At 34.2% G+C, this 23,391-nt stretch overlaps 1 protein-coding gene across 3 annotated transcripts in view; it reads left to right on the top strand.

Moving 5' to 3' along the window:
- The window catches only part of LOC149783532 (extracellular serine/threonine protein kinase FAM20C-like), a 49,609-nt gene extending 27,868 nt beyond the window's left edge, over positions 1–21,741 (top strand). For 2 of the 3 annotated variants that reach the window (XM_089931795.1, XM_089931794.1), the window contains exons 2-10: positions 1,205–1,651; positions 2,027–2,151; positions 3,180–3,258; positions 5,498–5,590; positions 5,924–6,036; positions 9,785–9,947; positions 10,772–10,899; positions 14,166–14,247; positions 20,045–21,741. In XM_089931795.1, the coding sequence (XP_089787921.1) occupies positions 1,205–1,651; positions 2,027–2,151; positions 3,180–3,258; positions 5,498–5,590; positions 5,924–6,036; positions 9,785–9,947; positions 10,772–10,899; positions 14,166–14,247; positions 20,045–20,330 (1,516 nt within the window). In that variant the 3' untranslated portion in view covers positions 20,331–21,741. Of the gene's footprint in view, positions 1–279; positions 432–1,204; positions 1,652–2,026; positions 2,152–3,179; positions 3,259–5,497; positions 5,591–5,923; positions 6,037–9,784; positions 9,948–10,771; positions 10,900–14,165; positions 14,248–20,044 lie in introns of those variants that run through there. The other variant, XM_089931793.1, reaches the window with a different exon arrangement.
- Positions 21,742–23,391: the final 1,650 nt, after the last annotated feature.

Genomic DNA, 23,391 nt, shown 5'->3' with positions numbered 1-23,391 from the left:
TTTGTAACTCCATGCATTACTGAGGTCTGACCACATGGAGTTTGGCTGACTATCGGATTATTGTTTCTTAAATTTTGAATAAAAATCTGGTTGTATCTGGTTATGTTTCTACACGTGCTGTCAGAAATTGCCACGCTCAGCGGTGATACCATCTAGTGTCGATAGTTTGAGTTTCGTTTGATCCAACTTAGAAATTTCACTAACTTCACTAATAAAAGCGAGCGTTGGAACGCATTCATCAATATGGGTTGTTGTTGGGTTTAACGCCATTTTTCAGCACAGGATAGCCTATACATGGCAGCCAGTATTAATGGTGGAGGAAGAACACGGGAAAACACGGGAAAGAACCACCGACCCACGAGAAGCTATTGGCAAGCTTTCTCACATACCAACATTGGTCAAATTGGAGACTTGAACCAACGCCGACAGAGGTGAGATGGCAGTAATCCGTAATGGTGAACGGATGAAGCGCTAATAAAGTATTTTAGGCAATGATACATGTTCTGCTAAGTAACTTTTTGTCATCGTATACGTCTTAAATTTTATCCTCACGTCATTAATGCGTCTAATATACATCGGCATTCCTTATGAAACCCAAATATTAATTCACTTAAACAAACAAAATGTATTTTGTATGTGTATATTTTCTTTCAGTTTTATAGGCATGCAAGATTTTTATATTTTTTAAATTAATAAAAGTAACTAACGTATTACATTAATAAGATATGCCAAGTTGATTAATTGGATCGGTGAAACATTAAATTCAGGAGAAAGGACATGGAAGTTCAACTCCAAACAATGAGTAGAGTCCGTCTTCTGTTGAGATCTAACTTTGTTGACTAACAGCTACAACACAAGAACTGGAGTGGCGTGGGTAGGTGGCTCGCGACTAACAGCGTTAAGTTGGAATCCTGTCTAGATCAGATTGCATCATCCGCCGAGTGCGTTCGCGGGCAAAACACTTTTTTCCTATTGCCGTAGTACTTGTATCGTTATACACCACGTAAGCATAAAAAACATGGCTAAAACAAGGACTTGGCTTCCGAAGGGAGAGTATCAATATTAGTTTTGGAAAGAAAATTGGACTCCAGCGAATTCTCTAATAAATGTTCATTATAAGACATTAAATACTAGTTCATACAGCTATTTAAACCAATGTGTACGTTCAGAATTAAATATCTTAACCTGTTTATTATATTTTCAGGTCAAAGCGAGGATTTAAAATGAAATTGAAATCACGTGCAGTGGTTTCTACCTTAGGACTCTTGGCCCTTTTCATACTCGTGGCTGTGAATAGCTCTTCCCTGTTCTTTATGCATGAAGGTATTGATAAACTTAGTAGGGCCAATTTGACCCTTAACGTGTATAAAACCGGAAGCTCCGATTCAGATAGTGACAGTAGACACGCCTTATTTAGCGATGGCGGTTCTGATTCTCTTGCAACTAAAGAACGCAAGAAAAATATTTCAGACTTGCTCGTGCAAAAAGACGAAATTGTTGAGAGATTATTGGAATTTCTGAGTAACATTAACGATAGTGGGTTCGATTTCGATGGCTATATGGGTTACACGTACAGTGACCTAGTTCAAGAACTGAGCGCAGGGAGATTGACTAAAGCACGTGCACTACGACTGGCACCGGTTGAGCGCCGGTAAGTTTCTCCATTCTTTCTTTCCCTATCCTCTTGTTTCCTCTAATTTCTTTCTGTTCATATATTGTATTGTTTTCGTTCTTTCTCATGTTTCTAATAATATTTTTTCTCTACAAATCCCACATGATATAAATGGGACGGGAGAGTACTTTTATTTCATATTATATAAATATTATTTATCGGTGATTTCAACAGAGGTGTAGTTAACCTTGCAAAGTGGAATCGTGAGAGTAAAACAATGATTAAAGAGACAATAGTATATAATCACGAGCTTCATTGATGATTACAACGATGATGATGACTACGACGATTACGAACTTTGACAAATTATTATTATTATTATTATCATTATTATTATTATTATTATCATTACAGAGACAAGATTACTAATTTTGATTTGTTTCACCGAGGCGTCCGTCAGTTTGCTTTATATAATCCAAACTCACCTTACGTTGAAGGTCTATTGGAGGACATGCTCACTCAACCGATAGTATCCATGGGTGAGTGTAATTGTGCCACGCACATGCGCACGCGCGCGCGCACACACACACACACACACGAAACTCTCTAGATTCTTTTAAAAGTCACCTTGACTTTGTCATGTTTTTACGACTTTAAGTTTAGTGTCAATGGTTCAGTGATATTCTAGAAAACATAGTCTTGTTTTATAATCTGCAATGGACATAATATACTTTTTTGGAGATCTTCGCATATTTGGATTCTTATTTATTTGTAAAGGAAATAGCGTGATAAATACCATTGCATATCCTTTCATTGATCAGTACGTCTCTAAAATGATATAGTTATAATTATTTACGAAATGGGAACAATACCGTATAGGTTGCTATTTCATTGTAATTATCTAGTGTGTTTTAGCCTCATTTTATGCTCCACCTTGTCAAATATTGGTTTAACTTGTCCGTCCTTACGTATGTCTCTACACCCGTATGTCATTTCAGTCACTATGGTGGAGTTTTAGTGTTCCATTAAAAACATTTGTAGTTTCGAATGCGAATTGCATGAGCGAAGTATGTTTTACTATTTTCATATCGATTGTAGTCATATATTACTATTTGTTTTTGTTTTTGTTTTTAATTATATTTAAATTTACAAGTAATCTTTTTTGGGGAAATGTCGCGATGTGACCTAAAGGCAATTGCTTCGTATGAAATGATTTCTGTACAGTGCCGACCTACTCTAGTTCCACATACATAGATTTACCGTAAGCAAAAAATAAACAAAGAAAGACACAGCTATCTGAGGACATTATAATTTCATGACTTTATTGGATACACATCCGCTTTTGATGGCTAGGCTGTAGAATTTATGACAGGAACTGACGTCATTCATAGAGGGCGATGAAGTTCGTCTGTGATATATCTAGCTACAGTGTAAATATATTCCAAATATTACTTTTCTTTCTTGTACGTGGAATATTACTATTCTGCATCTTTTCCTGTAGCTACAATTTCAGATTATTTGCCACTTTTATTTATTTATTTATTTATTTATTTATTTATTTATTTAGATGCGATGGAAAAAGGAACCCAGTTGAAGATGGGCGTCGTTTTCCGTAATGGCGCACGAGCTGTCTTTAAGCCGATGAGGTCGATATTCACATATTTCTTGAATATGTTTCTTTCTATTCAAACGAAACACGTTCTCTTTCATTGTTGTTTTTGTGCTGTTATTGTTCTTTTCGAAAGTATTTATGGGAATTTGTTTGATTGGAAACATAACATGTCATTAATTCCTCACTCACCATGTCGTCTCCAAGTTTTAGCCTTAATAACAATGACTGGTCTGACATTATTTTTTTTTACAAACGAACTATCTTAGTCATATGAATGCTGATATACATACGACTTTACTGATCATTCATTTGTTGATCCCATATCCTATATATTTTGTGTTTTCTGCCTACTCAATTTAAAAACGATTATGTAAGGACAATGGTTGGTTAAATGGGTTTTACGCTATTGTTAACATATTATTGGTTGTCAGATCATTACGTTTATTTGCAAGATAGCCGCTTTCCCTGCTGATAGGTGTCATTGCTATTTCAAGAAACTAGTTCCAATAGAAAACTGTCTCATGCCAGGGCGACTCCAAAATAGAAGTATTAAAGGCAATAGTGTTTACTGTACCGTGTCAGGGCAACTCTAAATAGAAGTGCTAAAGGCAATAGTGTTTACTGTACCATGTCAGGGCAACTCTAAATAGAAGTGTTAAAGGCAATAGTGTTTACTGTACCATATTAGGGCAACTCTAATTAGAAGTATTAAAAGGCAACAGTGTTTACTGTATGCTCTTAGGGCAACTCTAATTAGAAGCATCAACAGCAATAGTATTTATTGTGCAATGTTAGGGCAACTATATATAGAAGTACTAAAGGGATTGGTGTTTACGGTGCTTTGTAGGGCAACTCTAAATAAAAGTATTAAAGGTAATAGCGTCATCGCTGAAAGTTAAGACTTTACTAATTTTATCAGCAAAAGGTCATTGCCATGATCTAACAAGTAACACATGGCAAATTAATTTATATATACTGTTATTATTCTTAATATATATAATAACACAAAATTTGTTCTCTGTGTTACGTTTCACTGACGGACTCCAGTCCAACATACCTATCCGACCTCACCATGTGTACACACCAGCAAGATACTTACGCTCCTCTTCTGACAATCGTACACTCATTATTCCCACTACGAAAACGAAGTCATATGGACAACGTTCTTTTGCATACCAGGGCCCAGCAACGTGGAATGAATTGCCCACTGAACTTAGACACAAAGACACAGTGATCACATTCAAGAGTGCTCTTAAAACTCATTTATTTTGACTGCAAGAACAAACTTAAAGACTTAATAATGTTTCCTACCTTAAATATTTTCAGCATGCTTTTTAATTTCATGGTGTTTGTTTTTTGATAATAACATCATTATATGTTTTGTCTAATGTTGTAAAGCGCTTAGAGCTTCTAAAGATTAAGCGCTATACAAAGTCCTCATTATTATTATTATTATTATTATTATACATGCATATATATATATATATATATATATATATATATATATATATATATATATATATATATATATATATATATATATATATATATATATATATATATATATATATATATCATGTGCAATAATTAAATTGCAATTAAGCTTGGATTTATATTAAACTCACGTACGCTATTATCACTGTACCGAGGGTCATAGGGAAGACATTCAACACAGCTAATTAATTAACAATGCTAATTTATTTTCCTCTAATTACTCAAGCTGTCATAATTGTTTCTATGTTGGTCGTTCACATATTTATAATATCTTCTCAATTACTTTACAAAGAGTTAAATGTTTGCCATTAAACTTGGCATGTTGAAAGCATGGACAAGTTTATCTGAGTAATTTCAAACAGGAAACTCTAAATGTTTTGTTTAAAAAATGTAATTATTTTTGTTAGGATAAATTACCGCGTGTTTTAATCCTTATTTTTTCTGCTGATATTCAGGATAAGTTCAGAAACGTTGAGAGAATTCGCAAATTATTTCACCAAGTTTTTTTTTAAAGGTGAACTGTTATGTACTACATCAATATACATTCCGACACTAATTGTAAATGTGTGGGCCGTTTCCCTTGGATTTGTTTGTTCCTTCTTTTTTATTTCCTCCCTTTCGTCTTTCCATTTTTTCTGTCCATTCTTTTATTCATTCTTATCTTTTTATAAGATGTTTTCTGACAATATCCAACGAGCGAGATTATTTTATAACCAGTAAAAGTCTGAATATATTAATGATACTTTATTGAAAGATTGAATTACTTTGGTGTATTACAGGTGGCCGAGAGATCGTGAGACAGATCCAAATCATTTCTACTTTAACGACTATGAACGTCATAACGCCGAGATCGCCGCATTCTACCTGGACAGGTACGTCCCCAACTAAATTGAATGTTTTGTGCGTTTTCGCAAAGAGAATGGTTGATTTACGAAACGGTCAACAAAAGACAAACATACAAAAGGACGAACAAATAGACGGGGGAAATAAACATGAAGTGAAAATTGGATAGATACACTTTTTACACAGGATATGAAGTTTTAAATGATGACATTTCGAAAAGATAACTACATGAAGTTGTGACAAGACAGGTAGGGGCTCCTGAGAGGGTTGCGAATGGGAATAACGCAACTTAAATTAAGACAGAAAAAAAAAAAAAAAACTTATAGAGAATCGGTACCATAGACAATCCGTGTACTTTTCAGGCTCCTTGGTTTCTACTCCGTGCCTCCCGTGGCGGGCAGATTTGTCAACATGACTTCAGAGATCATGTGGCTGTCCAGTAAGAAACTTCAGAAGACCTTCTATACCTCCCCAGGTGAGAGTGAAAGCTTTATTAATGAAGTGAGAACCAGCTATACGCTTGGGAAACGTGTACAATTTAAATCGTAATACGTATAAGATATGCAACAGAATAAAGTGTTGATATAACGACAATCCGTGACCAATATTATGCGCACACGTATTTTTTTTATAGGATACTTGTTTTAAAACATTGCAGCAGACGGTTTCTGTTTCCAAGTTATGAACAATGCAGCAGACGGGTTCTATTTCCAAGATATGAACAATGCAGCAGAGGGTTCTATTTCCAAGATTTGGCTTGTATCTGCATTGACCTACACATAACGCTTACATGAACGTTATCAATTTGAGTACCAGGGTATATATTACACATTATGGTCTCTTAACGCGGCAGGTGTATGGAAAATTGATAAAAGTTAAGAATTGAAATAACTGGTCTTTAATAAGACCAGTCAAATCGTTATGCTTCCATTGCACTTTTTATTCGTCTGCCGTCAGTCGGATATTATTATGTTATTACATCGTTCGCCTGTCCGTACTTTTTCTTTCTTTCTGAATGATGACATTAGTTCTTTACCACATACATTTACAAATTTCTGTAGATGGTTATCTTTCGGGATACGAAAAACTCTGGATTCAGGGTGATAAAGATTAAATGTCAAGGTCATGGTACCTAATAAAGCCTCCTTCCTAAATTAGAGACTAACCTATACATTTTAGTAGAAAAGGACAGAGGTCAAGGTCACAGTAAGTAAAATAAACAAAATCCTCTTCAAACAATATAAGGTTTTCGAGACCACTTACATCGACCAAATTTCGTGAACGGCTCGCTGTTGACCAAAAATGCCAGCAGGATATATTGGAGTCAAAAGCCAAAAGGTCAAGATCAAACCGATCAGATTTCAAAGGTCAAGATCAAACCGAGGCTGCTACATGATAACTTGTATTCAACAACGTTTTACTATGAATTTATTGCGATATTTGCTCATGGGGCAACTGAAGAACCGATTACTGGTAGGTTGGTATTATAAAAAGGTCAAGTCTGCTATTACCTATCAATCGCTGCTATATTGGTCCGGTATGTCCTTGTGCTTACTTACAGAACTATTAAAAACAGATGGACGAATGATGTGCCGGTTTCGGTACTCCTGTTTCTAAATACTTTGTTCAGTAAGTGCGCGAGGTTGCGACTTTTTAATTATAGCGGGGCAATATGCAGATGTTTTGGCCAGACTAAAGTCGGTATAAATGTTTCCTGGACTCCTCTTGGGAATACAACGAAACATTATGTCGTGCAGGGAGAACGGAATATTTGTGATTCGTGTGTGTGGAATTCACTGTGTTTATGCATCCTAAACGTGTTCGGCCAATGTGGGTATATGAGAAAGCTTACCAGTAGCTTCTCGTGGGTCGGTGGTTCTTTCCCGTTTTTCCCGGGTTCTTCCTCAACCATTTATACTGGCCGCCATGTATAACCTATACTGTGCTGAAAAATGTCGTTAAACCCTATAAAATCAACAACAGCATTTTAAACTTTCTTGCAATACCTGTATACAGTTCCTAGAGATATACACAGATTTTATTTTTTGTTGTTGTAAACTCTCCTTAAGAGTGCATCGTCCGCGATACTGGACATAGCACCTATGGTGACACTGGTTATTTACTTGTTCGTAAAAAGTAGGTCGTTTTTAGCCTCCAAAACTAAAACACCTGTCACCTCCAATAACTTACATATTCGTAGGGCAAAGACCACGTTAAAGACTATTTTTTTTTCGTGTAGAGGTCAAGAGCACGTGACAGTAATGCTTATAGTTGAAATAACTTACTCTTTCACTAGTGTTTTGATCTTTTGTCACGCTACCTGGTACTCTGTACAAAGAAGGAAACACGTAAAACTATGCTCGAATTAAATAGTTTATTTACCAAACTAAGGAATTCCATAATACATTTGCACCTTATAATTATTCCGTATTTTTAAGTCAAACGTGCATGAAGAAATCTGGTACAACATAAATGTACCATAGTAGAAAAGGCTCAATGGACTGTTCCAGTCCCCATAGTAATCAACAGGGTGTTCTTTTTATTACTCCTTTAAGTGTATACCTAGCAAAACGACGATGTAGTCTGCAATTTTGGTCTTTTTCTATCCTCATCTCTCTGTGTTTGTATTAATTCTTTTAAAATAATTAAACCGTTGTCCGTGTTTTATTTGTAATTTTTACTTCCGTTTCCGTAATCTCTGTGCTATTGTTTAATTTCTTTTTAAACTTCTAGACAGTTGTAAATATTAGTCAACTCCTATAACAAAATTCTCTGAACGGTTAAATTTTAGAAACTTATATTGACACAAACTGTAAAAACAAATGCAGAAAGGTACTCCCATTGTTATTTTACCGCAGAGGAATGTATTAAAACTAGGTACTTCCTGCTGTTATTTTACCCAAGAGGATTGTAATAAAACTAGATACTTTCCATTGTTATTTTACCCAAGAGGAATGTAATAAAACTAGATACTTTATATTGTTATTTTACAATATATGAATGTAATAAGTACTTTCCACTGCCATTTTACTGAAGTGGAATGTAATAAAACTAGGTATTTTCCACTGCCATTTCACTCAAGTGGAATGTAATAAAACTAGGTATTTTCCACTGCCATTTTACTCAAGTGGAATGTAATAAAACTAGGTACTTTCCACTGCCATTTTACTCAAGTGGAAAGTAAAAAAAACTAATTACTTTCCACTGCCATTTTAGTCAAGAGGAATGTAATAAAACTATGTACTTTCCATTGCCATTTTACTCAAGTGGAATGTAATAAAACTAGGTACTTTCCACTGCCATTTTACTCAAGAGGAATATAAAAAAATGCGACAAAGATTAAGCAAGTATATATTCAAATTTAACAGAGGAGATCTATCGCACGAGTAACTGTTTTAAATTGTCACTTTATAGGTATCCTAAGTACAAGCGTTCAAGAGGAATGTATCAATAATCCATCCGTTCTTTTTGCTTACTTCTCTCATCTACCACCAGAGGTCGCTGCTCCATATTCAGAATTTTTATTGTTTTACAATTACTTAGTGTTAATATTTCATTATCTACGATTTAAATTGGATCTATATCTAACGGCTTCGTAAGTTTCAAAGTGGAAATGAGTGAAACTTTTAATACGATTGACAACACTACTACTACTACTACTACTACTACTACTAATAATAATAATAATAATATATAATACTACTAATAATAATAAACATTTAACGAGGGTAACTCAGTTAGTTACATAATATAATTAATTTACCTTGGACATTCGATGCTTATAATCATGTTGGCTGTTCTTTGTTTTTATTTATTGATGTCCGCCTCAACCAATATTGTTTTCCTCCACAAGGACTGTACATCTCAATCTCCCTTAGATCCGACCCTAACATCACAAGATTCTCACATTCAAACGGATTCTACTCAGGATTATGATGTTTTGATTGGTCAGTGGTTTAGACGTCAACCAATCAACAGTTAGTATTTTGAGTCGAGATCGAGATTCAGTGTGAGAATTATTTGTAATCTAGGGACCCTGATTAATTAACGATGTTTTGTGTTTTATGAATCAGGATTTGCAGTCCATGAACACATACATACATACATACATGCGCATATATATATATATATATATATATATATATATATATATATATATATATATATATATATATATATATATATATATATATATATATATATATATATATATGTTTTTACAGTCAACAACCTATGCTTCTTCGGTGAATGCACGTATTACTGTGATAGTCGGCATTCATTTTGCGGGAATGGCGACATTATTGAGGGTTCCTTTATGGCGTTCCTACCCCCGGACAAGGTTGCTCTCCGCCAGCGCTGGAAAAGTCCATGGAGACGATCCTACAGGTACCGATGGTGATAATGATAATCTTGTGGATAGTGGTGGTGGTGATGACGGCGATGGTTTGTATATCTGCGATGGTGTGGTAGACATTTATTTACTCTAATAATTTTAAGAGGTTATGCTCGTAATTGTGATTTTGACTAAGATATTGATATTTTTTGTCCTTCATTTCGTGCGATCGTATCATCTGTTGTTTTAGCATCATCGCTTGCGATCGTATCATCTCTTGCGGTCGTATCGTCTCTTGCTGTCGTATCATCTCTGGCTGCATACGCTATTGATAAGGAACATATAGTAATACACGTCATCGTATGTGCTTGAAGGAATTGTTGTCGTTGGTGAGGGGCATTGATACAACATAATATTATGTAATCTAAAAATATATAAAATTCTGTGAAAACATTATAAATTCCAATGTTAGCACATTTTAAAAGCATAAGAATCTGTAAATAAGACAGTTTAGCTGCTTATGTTGTATCATTTCGCTTATTAGTTGTTTTGATAACAAAAAATAAACTGCAATTTAATGTTACGTTCATTGTTCTACTAAGCAGTGACTATCAAAAGGAGGTGTTTGGAATTATTGAATAAATAATTATATTAATTAATATTTTAATGCTTCTAAGCTTAAAAAAATATTTTCCAATTTGACATTTAATTTTTGGGGGCAAACGTTTGGAAAGGTCAGACTTAGCAATCACTTTTCTGATGACAGATAAAAAACTAAAGAGATCATAATAGTTTTGTTAAGGCATTAGTTGAAATGTACCATTTGAGCGTGGTCTTGATTGGAATCATAAATCAAGTGTGCTCTGACATTTTTCAGCAAACTTCGTAAAGCCGAATGGGAAGTAGATGACAATTACTGCCAGGAAGTACGAAAAACTGCCCCTTATAACAATGGCAAAATGCTTCTAGATATCGTCGATATGCATATATTCGATTTTCTTACAGGTGAGACCACACAACACACACACACACACACACACACACACACACCAGTGCGGACACAGTGTCGCTTGCTCGCCAAATAATATCATTTGATTTAAGATAACGTTGTAAAGTTCAAGGGGAATTCAGATTCTACTCTATTATGTCATCATTTTACGTGCATATGCTTTGCTAAACCGACACTTCACCATCCTAACTCATTGATGGGGGGTCAATTAAAGGAAAGTCCATGGTGATTATTGCTTGTGTTCTACACGGTACCAAGGACGATTAAGTAAAATTGCTTGTGATTCGACAGGACATTTTAAAAATTACTCATATTGCAACAGCAGGTGGTCGTTATACAAAGAATCGAAAACTAGACCGCCCGTTACTCAGGTACACCTTTGTTCGTTATTCGTGATTAAAGTTATAACTAGTTGAAAAATAATTTATTGAAGGCTATGCGAAATAGTATGACAGGTCTTTGATATAAAATTACTACCAGGAAAAGAAGGCGTACTTTAACAAATCAATTAACTTCAGTTTACTGTATCATTCCTACAGGACGATATATAGTCTTTACGTTCTCTATGACCTTACCATCACTTCAGTCAACATGTACAACAACAAAAATAAAGAACTTAACTATTTATAAATACTTAGCTTTGCTGGAACTGAATGTAGATACAGCTGTGAACAAAATATAAAAAGAACAGATAAGGAAGAATACCGCCTGCAAAATAAATCACACCAGATTTAATACGTCATCCTGGTTTACATAATCTATAAATGAAATGACACTTAATAACAATTATTCTATACAAATTCTACTATCTCGGAATTTTGGACTCTGTGGCATTTTAAACAACATAGTCAGTGTGGAGCTTGCATATCAACAGTTTTGGTTTAGACTGCTTTAGAAATACCAGGGCAATATATGTCATTGGAAACACTTAATGTCTGTGGACATACATTTATAGCTTAGTAGTAAACCGGAATCCTATTAAGTTAAATCAATTTCTTACATTATTATAAAAACAAACTACCTACATCGAAAAGAAGAATGATGAAAAACTTACCTGGTAGAATGTGGCAGGAAAGGTGAACTTACGTCAAAATTTATATGGTTAAGTTTATAAACACCAGAAAACACTGAAGGTGTACACCAGTGTACAACCTTAATGAGCTTTTAGTTTAGATTAAAACTATTTGGAGAAATAAAGTCTTAAATCATCAACTACAGGAAAATGGGAGCTGATGTTTGAATGGTTAATCATGAAAAAATACACAAAGAAATAAATACTAAACTAACTTGGGATGTCATATACCTGCAAGTTGTATTTCAAATGAATTTGTATCATGATGATAAAAGTATACACTGACAAACACAAAGAGCTAAGACAGGTAAGAGAAATGTCGTGTAATCAAGAATATTTTCATGCTGTACACACTCTATCAAATACACTAAACTATTTAAAACTGTTATGGTTGCAATAAATAAGAACACATAGAAGTGTGCCAACTTCTTCTTGTTTTCTCTCTCTCTCCTTTCATTCATATTATATATATATACATACAAGGGTGCCGGCAGAATTATTTTAGGAAGGGGGGGGGCAAACATGTAGTGGTCAGCCATTAAGTTTAAATTTGATAATATTTGCCAAAACATTTTTAGAGGTGAAATCTGGCGTGGGTGAACTTACCCCTATGTGCGGACGTCCATATGTATGTATGTATGTATGTATGTATGTATGTATGTATGAGAGAGATAGTACAGAACAAAGCTGTACATGTTATAAGATTAAGTTCTAATTACCTTTTATTGTGTGTGTATATTGTTAAATTTGTAAAATACAGCGATTTGGGATATTTCCTTTATCAGCATAAAACTCATTAAATTATCCAATTAATCATTTAGGCTACCTACCGTCACTTTTTAAATCTGACAGGTTTAATGGCATGGTATATATAAATATATCAGGATATATTTCCAGCTGACATTTAACACAGTTTGAGAAAATAATTGTCATATTTAAAATTTAATTCATAATTACACTTTGTGTAATGCTTTTGCGCACGTTTATTTTAAATTTATTTACCACATATACTCTGTTTATCACTAATATAATTAACGACGTGATCAAAGGATGCATTTATACTTATCATAAATCAACCCATTCATCTTGTAAAAAAAACGTTTATGTCAGCCGATCTCTTCATTTGTGAATAAATGGTACACTTATACAACAGCCATGAACAATGTTTTGGGCAGAAACACTTCGTGATACACTTTCTATTAATCACATTAAATAAATGATAAATTCGTTTGTATTTATTTTCACACTCCGATCTACGTAATCGTTCGTTCATACATTCAACAATAAATTAGTTCGTTCCTTCTTTCATTCCTTCTCCTTTTCCTCGCTAGACCGTTTCTCTAATTGTTTCGCTAAAATAATCGAATCATGAACATTTGTAGCTTTTTCAAAATCAATCCTCCATTTTTTTAAAAATCAGTACGTGGTTCTGCTTTTGCTCTAGTCGACTTACTATATATATTTACTATATATACCTTTTGTCAGATATGTACAAGTTATATAAACCTGCTTAAATCTTTGATCCCTGGCCTAACTTTTGCAGAACTTCAAATTGCAAAGTTGTATCAAGGTTGATGATACACACGGAAATGAAATTCGGCCAGTACGACCGTAGTTCGAAGTCAGTCAGTGGTTGTCCAAAATGTTAATCACGTTAATAATCTACGATCCTCGTTTTCGATTGAGAAATCTGAATTGGATCTTCATGTCACAAAAGGATACATTTACTTAATTTGGATTGTGACAAAAAAAAAAAAAAAAATGAAATGCAGTGGTGGATACTAAAATACGTCATAGGGGGATATCATGGGGTAGATACCTTATAGAAAATCCGAGAGGGATGGGTGTGAACTATATACAGCGTTCAAAATCATAAACCGTTAACAATCCATTAGTATGAAGAAAACGGATCGTCCAAAGGTCACTTAGTAAATCGGTTTTACTCCCAGATATGGATCACATTAAACTAGTTAATTTATTATATTATCGGTACTTAATTAATTCAATTTTAGTATTTTTCTGTTTAGAAACAATTCAAATGAAGTTTCATGCCGTTAATGGTTGCATGTCTTTGTATTAATCAAGTACACTACACAGGTTACTTTCATAACTTCCATGAAAAGCATATGAGAGAGAGAGAGAGAGAGAGAGAGAGAGCAGTCTATGATGCCAAATAATTTTATTTTGTAGGCAACATGGATCGTCATCATCTAGAAATATTTAAAGATTTTGGAAATTACAGCTTTCTCATTCATTTGGACAATGGACGAGGGTATGTATAAAAGTTCTCGTGTCTCATAGACAAGCATATTGTCATCTTAGTATGTTGTTTTTGGGTATTGTTGTTGCCTTTCTTGTGGCTTGACACATTGCACGTAAAAGAGAGAGAGAGAGAGAGAGAGAGAGAGAGAGAACTCTCTTCGCACCCAGTTAAGGAAACCTGTATCTTCAGTTCAGCACAGTAACTTTTCTTCCCACCCAGTCAAAAACATATATCATTCCTCGTACTTGCATACCGCCGGCAGGGCACATGACATCTCTAATTTGCAGACAGAAAATACGCAGCAAAGACATGATTTGAATAGATTTATTTTACCATCTTTTAACCGGTATTTATTACCTAATCTGATCTCGTTTATGTCGGGGTATTAGCGACGTGACACTCCACGACATTGTTAATTGTCTGTAAACGTTATACCCAATGAATGGTTTACAGGAATATATTCAATATCTAGTAACAGACTGTGTGTTGAATAATATGACCATGAGAACCGCATGGCAAAGAGTATCATTTTCACCTACCTGTTTGATTGCGGGGCAAAAAAAAAAAAATCATTTAAGTGTAAATTCTTATCGACTGTTCAGGAGATGTTTGAAAATATGAAATAACATCCATCGTCTTTTACATTCACACGTATAACATGTCCGTATCATTCAGAGACAGGCTAGTTTCCTGGTTAATGTTGCACAAAATATGCTATGTAACTTTAGGTTGTAAATCTATATATTCTGTGCAAGAATCATCACCGATGAAAACAAAGGCACAAAAGAATGTAACACATGATAAGATATATGCACCAGACAAGAAATATTAAAAAAGAAAGAAGACCAGTGATGAAGGTCTCAGAAAAATAGTTATAATTAAGGACATACCTGCTCATATAAACAATTTGCTGGTTGTGCCAACTATACGATGTTTGTGTCTGTGTGTGTGTGTGTGTGTGTGTCCGCGTGTTTTTTTTTATTTTTACTCCAGGAAATATTAATTTTGAAACGAACTTCTGACAAACTTGACATATCATATTATATATATATATATATATATATATATATATATATATATATATATATATATATATATATATATATATATATATATATAGAGAGAGAGAGAGAGAGAGAGAGAGAGAGAGAGAGAGAGAGAGAGAGAGATTGCTATCAAGTTTAACTAAAAGATTTTGAACATTATGTGGAGTCAGAAGTTGGTTTCCACTTGCATGCTTTGGACAACACGAAAACCATATTATAATTGCACTAGAGAGACAAAATGCTGTTAGTGTATGTTATCGACACAATATTGTAACGTGCATTGTTCGATTAAAGAAAAAGTACACAAAACGTTTTACTTCGAACTTGAGAAGGATATGGATATAAAAATTGATTTAACAATCCCATGACGCCAGGGGTCAGGGGGCACGCACATAGCATATTTATGGCTATAAACTCCATTTTAGTTTGGAAAGTGAAGTGAAAGCTTCCAAATTCTGCTCCTGAAGTAAGATTAATGCAAACTTCACTCAAGGGTAGATGACAATAACTTGACAATTCTTTTTTAATTGAAAGCTTCTTCTAATTTGATATTCTATTAGACGCCTTTCTTCATTTGAAGAATAAAAACGAATCCCAGAGAACAATTTATTGAGAGAAATACGGTTGTTTTGTTACAGGCGTAGAACAGCATATACGTTCACGCTGCCCCCTCTCTTGTACTTGTAAATTTCTATTCGAAGAGCAAGAAAAGTGCTGACAGAAGGGTTTTGAAATCAGAAATAAAAAAGAATGTAGTGAGCTTAGAATAGTATTAAAAGAAAATATTGTTTTCCATTATGCACAGCAAATTTGGAAGAAACTTAACAACAAGAATAAGAAACGAAAATGCGAGTGCAAGTGTTATTAACCCAAGCAATGAACCGCTTTTTGTAATTAGTTGTAATTATTACATGTTCGTACTCATAAATCTTCGTTTCCAACCAAGTCAAACTGCCATTATGCAATGCATTAAAAAACAACTGGGTTCTATAGTATTCGCAATTCGCACACCTGCCTTTTTGTTTGTAACCGACCACCGATTTTAAAAACAAAAAAGCGTAAAGGATTAAAAAAAATGCACCAAAGTCGGTCATTTACGGTGTAGAAATTTAAGATGGCAGTTGTAATACAAAAATGTGTTGGCAATACAGAAATAGCATGAAATCATTTATCTCCAGCTGTGTCGCCACCGGCATTGACACTGTATTAGTCACAACTATGTCACTTAAAAGAAGTACTAAATGTTTGTTTAAAATGCCACTATGTAATGCTGTCATTTTCCTCCATTATGTATAATGCGGGGGGGGGGGGCGCGGCGGGGCGGGGCGGTGAGATTGCGCAATTGTATGCTTGTGCTTGAAATGTATCAGCGATGTTTTATTTGGATGGAACAGGTGATGTCGTCGGGGTGGGTGGAATTAGGTTGGTAATGCAATAAATATTTGTGAAACTAGTTGCACATAATTTTCGGCGTTTGTGTTATTTTTTTATCACAATTATTAATACTACATGAAATACATGCTCAGATAATAGATCCAAATCTTAAATCACTGATTGGTTTTGATACAGAAAGTATTTAATTTATGTATCTATCATATAATCAGTGCTAACGTAAAACAAATGTGCTCTGCTGTAAGGTAGACGCTAGGTTTACCTGGGCGCTGTTGGTAACAATTGAGGATCTTAAAAGAGAAATTTTAAAAATATAACTCATCTTGGAACTTAATAATAGGTTTTGTTTTAAATTTAAATAGGCGTTAATGAAAGGTGGACTTCAGAATAGATATTACTTGACGTAAAAAAAAAAAACCATATTACCAATTTTAACAACATTCTGTTTATTTATAACTTGAAATGTATAACTGGTCAAATATGCATACATCTTTGGATTCTCTATGACCTATCAAAACTGATTCTTGAACTACGACAATACAAGAGTATATCATTATGCTACTCATGCGACTATGAAAAGTTTCAAGGACATGAACGCTGAGCTCACTGGTTTGTGTATTGCTTGTCGTTAAAATGCGTAGCTTGTATTTATGGAACTGCTGTTGAATATATGTAATGCCTATGAGTGAATATATCTAATGCCTGTCAGTAAATATATGTAATGCCTATCAGTACATATATGTAATACCTATCAGTGAATAATTGTAATGTCTGTCAGTGAATATATGTAATGTCTGTCAGTGAATATATGTAATGTCTATCAGTGAATATATGTAATGTCTATCAGTGAATATATGTAATGTCCGTCAGTGAATAAATGAAATGCTTGTCAGTGAACATATGTAATGAATGTCAGTGAATAAATGTAATGCCTATCAGTGAATATATGTAATGCCTGTCAGTGAATATATCTAATACTTACCAGTGAATATATGTAATGTCTGTCAGTGAATATATGTAATGCCTATCAGTGAATGTATCTAATGCCTGTCAGTGAATATATGTAATGCCTATCAGTGCATATATGTAATACCTGTCAGTGAATATATGTAATGCCTATCAGTGCATATAGGTAATGCCTGTCAGTGAATATATGTAATGCCTATCAGTGAATACATGTAATGCCTATCAGTGAATATATGTAATGCTTGTCAGTGAATATATGTAGCCTAATGCCTGTCAGTGAATATATGTAATGACTGTCAGTGAATAAATGAAATGCTTGTCAGTGAATATATGTAATGACTGTCAGTGAATAAATGTAATGCCTATCAGTGAATATATGTAATGCCTGTCAGTGAATATATGTAATGCCTGTCAGTGAATATATGGAATGCCTGTCATTGCATCATTCCTGGGGCCCCGAGTGGCCGAGTGGTCTAAAGCGCTCTTCGTTACGGATCACTACCATCTCACCTCTGTCTGCGTGGGTTTGAGTCTTGGATTCGGCCAATGTGGGTATGTGAGAAAGCTTGCCAGTAGCTTCTCGTGGGTCGGTGGTTCTTTCCGGGGTTTCCCGGGTTCTTCCTCCACCATTAATACTGGCCGCCATGTATAGCCTATCGTGCTGAAAAATGGCGTTAAACCCCACAACAACAACAACAACAGCATCATTCCTTCCAGATGGAATATTTTATCATCATAGTGATATTCAATATTCTGGTTCAGTTTCAAAATTCAAATAACGCCAATCAGCCGCACGCTTTTGCATGTGTGACAATCTACCTATATAAACACCAACAGCATTGAGAAAGAAAAAAAACTTCAAATATGCCTATATATTGCCAAGATATACCTTGCTACTACTAAGTGTATCTGTGAGGTTTCTGAATTTTCTTAATGATTTTTTCTCTTAGGGGAAAATGTTATAGAAAATAAATGTTTTGAAACTAATGAAGTGTTGGATGCTTTGAAGCACTACTTTACCCTTTTTATTGCATATATAATTGTTAATTCCTGCCAGGAAAGGTTCTGACCAGGCATTTTTCTCCAAAACACTGCATTGCATAAATATATATCTATTGTATTAGAAGCCTTATTGTATTCTCAGATAAAATTATGCTCATTGACATGAAAATCGGTGTATTATAAAACGTTGAAGCTTAATGTAAAATAAATGTAAAACACAATTAATCAAATTTTCATTCAAATAAAGTATCTCTCTCTCTCTCTCTCTCTCTCTCTCTCTCACACACACACACGTAGAAGGAACAACTAGGGTATTTTGCAATCTCTCCACTTACGTACTTCCGCTACTAACACATAATGGCTGCAAATGACAGTACTGCATGTTGCCATATTAAGCAACCACCAAGTACGTCCTTAAATGACATAGTTGTGACTAATAAAAAGAAGATTCCCGCGGCGAAACAGCTGGAAATGACCGATGTAATACTATTTTTGTTGTTTTCAACACATTTTATTCCATCCGCCATCTTGAAATTCTTCTTTGGTTTCGGCCATTCAAAAGGCGCGTGCTTGGTCTCGTGTGCGGAGCATCATGGGAAGACAGAGTACCAGGCTAAGGTAATACGTCTCCTATAACTTGATAAAATAAAAAATATACATAAATTCGTCGCAGACTGAACTCGGAAGGACAATACATGATAAACCGTACAAATCACTATGTTGAATTAATTAAATACGTTTTTCAAACTGGTACCCTAGCCATATTTAGATCACTGTAGCCGGATATAGATATATCAAGTTTATGGAAAGGAATTGTCCTCAGGTTTGAACTGGTGAAGCCAGGCTTCAGATCTTCAAATTGATTTAAAGCTGAAACTGAAAACTCCTAATCAGATGCGATACTCAAAGTATGTGCATGAATCGAATTACGACAAGTATAATGGAGTTATTTCGATATATCTCTCATCCTTTATCCAATTAGATTAAGGTAACAAAGCGTTTAAAGTTGCAATCTTTAAGCTTAAGGTCGAGTTTCTGGCTTGAAAGAACGAGGCCTGAAAAACTACGTTTTAACAAGCGATTATGTGTACAAAAGACGATGCAATATATACATTTAAATATCTCCTTTTGTTGAAATTGAGTTAAGTTAATCTAAAAAGAAAATCAAGACTTGTATCGTCTACAGAAAACTGCTTATCTCTTGAACTTTGAATTTAGGGAGATTTCCCTTGCAGCTCATTGGTGCGCCTGCAGATCATACTACAGTGAGAAAGAACCTACCAAGATATTTCACTATTATAGAAAACATAACAAATCTATAAATATTTTGATGTATTGTAAAGATATGTTTTTCCTTTGTACTGCAAATTGATAGTTCTCTCTTTTACTTTTTTACATAGCTTTGGAAAAATTGCCCACGATGAGAGGTCAATTCTAGCCCCACTTCAGCAGTGTTGCTTGATACGTGAATCTACCCTCTTAAAATTATTGAAGTTTTACACAGGTCCAGAAAAGCTAGGGCAGTTACTCAGGAATTCGCTGGAAAGAGATGTGTTGCGACCTCTATTGGCGGACGGCCATTATACCGCTCTCGACAGAAGGGTTAACGTTATTCTGAAGACAGTGTATCTCTGCTTAGAAAAGACAGACAGATACAACAATGTTATTATTAAAGACAAATTCTGAGTTCACGGGGGTGGGGAAGAATTGAATTGATGAAAGCCTTATTTACTATTGTATAGGTGAAATACTCGAGAAAGCGAGGAAAATAATATGGCATGCGTTTGGATGCAATGATGTAAGCGTCGGCGCTTCAGAAAATACTATATAATTAACACCAGGCTTGCGCAAACCAAAGTTCGGCCTTTCAGGGACTATGACAGTCGCCGTTAGAAGCGGACATACTCTGTGAAGTTCTTACAGAAAGATGGTACGTCATAGTGGAAGTATTACACGGCATCTAAATGATGCATGATCGATAGGTAGATGCGTGTATCGATGGCAGGCCTGCGATAATCGTAATCAGTAATTGTAATCGTCTGTTAATGATTACGGATATTTCAAATTGTCTCATGCCACTGGTAATATAACAGTTGTTAATACACGTAACTGTAATTTATGCAATTACAGTAAAATTATCATGTAATTAAGATTTCTGCATAATTACATTTTTTTTATGAAAATGCACGTATTATTTCAAGTATTATTTTCAACTATGCGGATTCTTTAATTTTTTTCATCTTTTCAGTTTAAGAGACTATCAACCATACAATATGAATACTAATCATTTCATGTCTGTATTACACACAATTTTGCCAAGAATTATAGGAGTGTACTTTAAAGAGAAAATACATTCGATGACGTTATTTATTTTAACGATTTTCTCTGCTAAAATGTAGTTGCAATCAAACTTTTACAAATCAGTTGGAATTTAATTGACTTACCTTTAAAAGTAATTGTTCCCAGATCTTATAGAGAGATGACTAGAGATTGGGATATATGATTTCCTCTCATGTACAAGTGTAAATGGATTACACAAAAGGTTACAGTACATGAATGGTATTTACGCATATAGGTTGTATGCATGTTTATAGGATATATTTATCTTTTCACTAGTCAACGAACATAATTAAAATTGACGTGTTTATAGAGTTTTGCATATATTAGTCAATGTCACGTGTCAATGTTTAAAAAACTACATTGCCTGTACATGATATGTTATATACTCTTCTTTAATGTGTTGCCTCAAATAGTAATAACATGTTCTTTACTTGGGATGTACGGTTCTCAATGTATTTTAAATTTTATGATAAAATACAGGTGTAACAGCAAAACATTTTGTGTATCGCACAGGATATTGGTATCAATTTGTTTGCCAAAATCGTTTTATACTTAATTGTAGTAATATCAACAATGTTCAACTTTGGATCATCCAATTCCACCTTGTTATGAGATCTAAAATTTAAGTCGATCGTAAAATATTTCATTTCGTTAAACATTTTTGACATGCTTTCTAAGATTTATTTATACTTGATCGTAGATGATCCTGTTGTTTGTCTTCGTATGTTGGCTGGCAATAAACATAAATACATGTTTATATCTCTTTCTGTTGTTGTTTATTTGCATGGGAGAAGTCCCCTCTCTGTCTCTGTCTGTCTCTTTCTCTCTCTCTCTCTCTCTCTCTCTCTCTCTCTCTCTCTCTCTCTCTCTCACACACACACACACACAGATCACAAAGACGGATCTGTAAGAAATAAGCTTGCAATTAGTAACGCCCGTATGTTGTACCTACATATATTCATGTATGAATGGATACATACATACATACATACATGCATACATACATACATACATTACATACATACATACATACATACATACATACATTACATACATACATACATATATACATTACATACATACATACATACATACATACATACATATATACATTACATACATACATACATACGTACATACATACATACATACATTACATACATACATACATATATACATTACATAGATACATACATACATACATACATACATATATACATTACATACATACATACATACATACATACATACATACATACATACATTACATACATACATACATACATACATATATACATTACATACATACATACATACATATATACATTACATACATACATACATACATACATACATACATACATTACATACATACATACATACATATATACATTACATACATACATACATTACATACATACATACATACATACATATATACATTACATACATATATACATACATACATACATACATACATACATACATATATACATTACATACATACATACATACATTCATACATACATACATACATACATACATACATACATACATACATACATACATACATTACATACATACATACATACATACATATCATATATCATCTATATCTAATACATGTGAAATTGTATTTATAAATCCCCGAGATTTGCATTAATAACGCTAGACGTACCTCAAATACGAAAATGTGAAGATGAAACAAACCAATACAGTACTTTTGACTCATTTGAGCGCTGACATTTCATGCCTTTGTTCTATCAATATTTTGTAATGTGATCGATAATAAATGGCCTTTGATCTCTTCCATGACACAGTAGTTACGCGATAATTATCTCGTAAGATATACCAGTAACCTGCCGCTATCAGAACTCGATCGCCAGAAGTTATACACGTGGCTGGGTAACATAAAAATCTGATGAAACAATGAGGTCCGGGGGGGGGGGGGGGCAAATCAATCGTGAAAAGACACTGAAGTGCAGAACAATAGGGCAGACAACAATATATTTGAGGCGGGCGTATGCTTGTTTTTTATATATAGTTCCATTCATTTCGCGCAGTGGTTTTGACGTAAGGGTTTTAGTTCTGATTACTGATGTATGAAACACAACTTACATTTTATTTCAGTTTCTGACAAGATCTGAATGTAAGATATGTCCGCCATTGCCTGGATCAGGCCAAAGACAAATAATGCATAGTACTTGGTCATCCTTTAAATTACTTTAGTGATTTTTAAACTGAAAAGTATACCGGATACAATGTGTTACCAGTCACTACCTTTTTTTTAATCTGAAAAGTATACCTGATACAAAGTGTTACCAGTAACTACCTTTTTTAAACTGAAAAGTATACCGGATACAATGTGTTACCAGTCACTACCTTTTTTAAACTGAAAAGTATACCG

This window comes from Sinohyriopsis cumingii, chromosome 14 (assembly GCF_028554795.1).
Source record: "Sinohyriopsis cumingii isolate HCF-2022 chromosome 14, ASM2855479v2, whole genome shotgun sequence".
Lineage (NCBI taxonomy): Eukaryota > Metazoa > Mollusca > Bivalvia > Unionida > Unionidae > Sinohyriopsis > Sinohyriopsis cumingii.
The sequence above is the reverse complement of the archived record's forward strand: the minus strand, read 5'-3'. Positions and strand labels throughout refer to the sequence as shown.